This window comes from Perca flavescens, chromosome 3 (assembly GCF_004354835.1).
Source record: "Perca flavescens isolate YP-PL-M2 chromosome 3, PFLA_1.0, whole genome shotgun sequence".
Classification (NCBI taxonomy): domain Eukaryota; kingdom Metazoa; phylum Chordata; class Actinopteri; order Perciformes; family Percidae; genus Perca; species Perca flavescens.
In genome coordinates, this window is record NC_041333.1 from 38,142,847 (window position 1) to 38,147,846 (window position 5,000).

The 5,000-nt window shown below is 42.3% G+C and overlaps 1 protein-coding gene across 2 annotated transcripts in view; it reads right to left on the minus strand.

Annotated features, from left to right (window-relative positions):
• Window positions 1-3,425: 3,425 nt before the first annotated feature.
• LOC114552841 (P2Y purinoceptor 14) overlaps window positions 3,426-5,000 on the minus strand; it is a 21,366-nt gene continuing 19,791 nt past the window's right edge. For both annotated transcript variants that reach the window (XM_028573934.1, XM_028573933.1), the window contains exon 3: window positions 3,426-4,127. In XM_028573934.1, the coding sequence (XP_028429735.1) occupies window positions 3,476-4,127 (652 nt within the window). In that variant the 3' untranslated portion in view covers window positions 3,426-3,475. The remainder of the gene's footprint in view (window positions 4,128-5,000) is intronic.

Here is a 5,000-nt window from a genome sequence, read left to right on the forward strand (position 1 = left end):
AAGGTCCAGGTGATTGCTGAACACTTGTGTATCTACACTGCCCTCTGGTGGCCACAGCGAGTAATTACACCTCTGCTTCTGTGGAGTTATAAATGTATGCATGTTTGTAGTATACTTATCATTTATAATTTGGAGAGACTCAAAGAATTTCTTTAATTCAATTATGAAGGCAGTGTTCAACGCTAAAGTCCAGTCTGGCAAAAAAACAACTCCTTCCTCCTATAACAACAGTTATGTACTGACTGTCCACTGGCCCACTGTTTACTGCTTACACTGTTTACTGGCTTTATTAGCCCATAGGCACATCCCCTCCCTCCCTCCTTCCTTCCTCCAGCCTGGACTGAGGTCTAACTTAATACTTGAACAATGGCTGTAACGCTATTACTTCAAACCTCTAACATTGACTGTTGATTTGTGTCTATCCTACTGTCCACTTCATTCCCTTATAATGCCCATATTTAATGCTGTTTTTTTTTTTAAATGTTATCATTGCACTGCTATAGTTTTTATATCACTATGTTTACATTATTCTCTTATATTGTCCATATTTAATGCTGGTCTCTAGACAGGACATCCTTGCACTATTGGACTTTGTTTTGTTATAAATAAGCTGTTAAAAGAAAGAAGTTAATTTGCCTCAAGTCTTATGAGTTCTCTATTTACGTTGCTGTCACTTTAAGACTCTCAGCTGGTAGTTAGGAAGTAAACGAACGCTACAAACTACCGGTTCAGTGATTCATGGTTGTAGTGTAGCAAGCCAACTACAGCTACATTTGCCTACATTTATGCCTAGAGTAGCATCGTTGGTATGTATTCATTCACTGTTAGTTATAGGTTCATAGATCATTAGTTTGATGTCAGTGTTATTTCGTGTTAAGTCTATATTACAAATGTCCGTGATCGCTGGCTTTGGTGCTGTGACTAGCGTTGCATGGTTGCTAGGCAACTATAAGTCACAGGACAGGCTACACTCGTATGAATGAACGTAATGTTGTTTACATGTAAAAATATCTTTGTACAGCATAATCACTATTAGTTGAATAGTTATGAATTATATTGTGTAACGGTAGAAAGGAAATATTTGAATTGATTAAATTCTGAACAGAGGCTATATAGTATGTTAAAAGCTAGCATAGAATTGATTAGTCTGTTTTGTATGTTACAGTTTCACACTTTCCTTGAAACGTCAATAAACCTGTGGACGTGGGAACGACTGTCTTCTTCATAGTCTTGATGTTAGGAGAGAGTTTAGCTGGCTTTCAGTGTATAGAGCAATACCGAAGACAGCACAGACTTATTTACCCCTATACCACCATGACACACTCTCATAGAGCACCTTACCATACATACTGAATCATTACATTACATTATATTTACCTGACGCTTTTATGCAAAGCTACAATTGCTACACATATCAGAGGCCACACACCTCTGGAGCAACTATTGGTTAAGTGTCTTGCTCAGGGACACATTGGTTGATGTATCACAACCCAGGTCTCCCACACCAAAAGCATGTGACACCATTGCGCCATCACCACCCACTCACACAGGGCCAGTCCGTGCCCTGTCACTGCAAGCCTCTCATGCTTACACATCCCTCAGTACATTCATGTGGATTTTTTATTTAGTATCTGTTCTTTTATTGTCCATATTATTCATGTGGATTTGTTATTTTATCATCCTGTTTATGATGTATGTGTATGTTGTGTGTGATGTCTTTAAGCTACTGGGACCTTGAATTTCCCCTTGGGGATCAATAAAGTATCTATCTATCTATCTATCTATCTATCTATCTATCTATCTATCTATCTATCTATCTATCTATCTATCTATCTATCTATCTATCTAGCCATCTGCCTATCTATCTATCTATCTATTTATCTATCTACCTGTCTATCTACCTGTATCTATTTATCATCTGTCTGTCTGTCTGTCTGTCTGTCTGTCTGTCTGTCTGTCTGTCTGTCTGTCTGTCTACCTACCTGTCTGTCTATCTATCTATCTATCTAGCCATCTGCCTGTCTATCTATCTATCTATCTATCTATCTATCTATCTATCTCTATATATATATATATATATATATATATATATATATATATATATATATATATATATATATATATATATATATCTAAATATATATATATCTAAAAACAATCAAAAACTTTTAAAATGCGTCAAAAATGTAAATAAAACTGACATTTTTATACTTTTTGTACATGCAGTAGCAGAAGTGTCTGAGGAAGAGAATCAGAAGGAATGTTCATTGTCAACAACAAATGCAGAACTTTAACTTTTATGTCAAGTTTACCAGCTGGAAAAACAAGTTTTTCATATTTCCTTTTGTTCAATGACACCTGACGGTTGCAGAAGCTGACCATTGTAGTTATATAGTACATAATAATAATAATAATAATAATAATAATAATAAGAGTAATAATAATAATAATAAGAGTACAATCTGTCCTCAAATCTGATTATTCCCTGTAGCAAGTGTGTCAAACTGGAGGCAACCACACAGAGAGACGAGAGACCCGGGTGACATCAGAGCCACAAAAACCAAATCAGCTGAAAAGTTGCACCAGTATAACGTGATGGTTTGGTGTCCAGTCATCAGAGTTCCCGTACACTTCCTTCTTTCTGTCTTTTACTTTGGTTCCTCAACAGTAAATACATACAACTTAAACTGAGAATCCCACAGGTTATGCACAACTTTAATAACATATAGACCGTTATTTATTTACATTTTATACAAACATAAATCTGCATATATAGCCTAACATTTCTGTCTTAGTATAAAATATCACATTATGACACAATGATGATCACTGGAGTATTCCTGGACATGCAAACTGCAAACTGCCTCTCCCTCCTCCTGGCGCTTAGTCTATATCCATATCCAAAGGCAGGATATAGGATCAGACCTAAGGCGGGCTCAGCCCCTAATGAGAATGTGATGCGGAGTCGCTCGAATGACGGCCGCCATGTAAGCGCCTCCATCTTTAAAATACATTAGCCAAAAGAAGGACACACCTCCACATTTTGGCCTCTTACACCTATCGGCACCATGACGAATACCAGGGGGAGATTACTTGCCAGGTAAGCGAAAAAAGAGAATTAAAATGACAACGCAACAGGCAGAGCAATAAGACCAAAGTTCATTTTGGAGTGGCTAGAACAGCTGCGTGCAAACGAGGGAGATACTAAGAGCTAATTTCGGGTTTGGCCACCATAGGAGGAAGGGCTAGAAAGTAATATTCAGTTGGTTGTCATATACAATTTCACAGCTAGATGGGAGACATTCTCCTCTCCTTGTTCTCTCCTTGTTTCCTCTCCTTTGGTCCCCTATATTTTCCCCTCTGTTGTCTCCTCTCCTTGTCCCTTCTGTTGTCTCCTCTCCTTGTCTTCTCTCCTGGTCTCCTCTCCTTGTCTCCTCTCCTTATCTCTTCTCCTTGTTCCCTTGCCTCCCTCTCTCTAAACATGACTCAGACTCTGTCCCGTGGTCAGCGAGCCCCCCCTCCTCCGGTGGTCTCTCCCCGACAGTTTCCTGAGCAGCGACTCTTTGAAGGTTCGGCACATCAGGAAGTAGATTACGGGGTCCAGGCAGACGTTGAGCGCCGACAGGAACAGCGTTCCCTCCTTCAGCTGGAACAGCAGGAACCGCGCGTCCCGGCCGAAGCCCGACGCCGCCGGCATCTGGCTCAGCGTGTACGGCACGCGGCACACGTGGTACGGCACGAAGCAGACGAAGAACACCGCCAGGATGCTGAAGATGCTGCGGTTGGACTTCCGGCACGCCTTGCTGCTGCTGCTCTGGTTGCTGGTGCGGCGAACGCGGCGATACGATTGGTAGACGCGGCAGGCGATGGCGGTGTAGCAGTAGCTAAGGACCAGCAGGGTCACCCAGAACAGGCTGACGCTCAGGAAGTTGGACACGCTGTGCCACTTCATGCCGAGCGGCGTCTTCAGCCGCATGCAGTCCCGCGAGGTCTCCTCGGTAGCCGGCCGGCTGGTCAGCACCACGTTGGGCAGCACGCAAAGGAGGAGGAAGCTCCAGGTGAGCAGCGCCAACACACGGGCAAAGCCCACGCTGTGCAGGAGATGCAGCAAGGATCCAACGCCAAACCTGGGGAAGACACAAGATGAGAAACTTAAGAGCACATCTCAGGGTAAACACAAGATTTAAACCAGGGGTCACCAACCTTTTAGAAACTGAGAGCTACTCCATGGGTATTGAGTCATACGAAGGGCTACCAGTTTGATACACTCTTCTGAAATAACAAATGTGCTCAGTTTGCCTTTAGTTATATATGATTATTAATGATTAATGATGCTCATCTATGTGAAGGCTCTGATCATGTTAGTGATTTCTCACAATAATTATCAACAATGACTTAACAAGGTGGGAAACAGATAATATCAATATTCAATTTTCATTTTTAGAACAGGCCTGAGGGCTACTCATGTGGTCCTTGGGGGGGCTACCTGGTGCCTGTGGGCACCATGTTGGTGATCCCTGATTTAAAGCATGATTCTTTGTGGAGAAAGTCAGTTTTACACATCTAAGACTAAAGTCTGAAACCATCTCACATTTAAAGACAATCATCTCACGTCACCGGGCCCTGTCTAGCGTGGTGCAAATGCACCTGCACCCATCTGTGGCCCATGCTCTTACAGTGAGGTGTGTTCACGTGCATTCTGGGTGTGCTGGTCTTACAGGGAGGTGTGGTCAGGTGCATTCTGGGTGTGCTGATCTTAGAGGGAGGTGTGTTCAGGTGCATTCTGGGAGTATTGCTATCTTAAGGCAGCAGGAAATGATCGTGCCATTGACCAACAAAAACCTGGTCTAAAGTCAATAACACAGGGGCCCTAAGCAGCAGCTTAGTTCGCTCATAGGTCGGGCCGGCTCTGGGTGCATTCACTGACAGCTTTCAATCGTGGAGCCCGGTTTCGGTACCCAACCCTGAAATCTGTAAAATAATAAACTTTTCTCTTTACA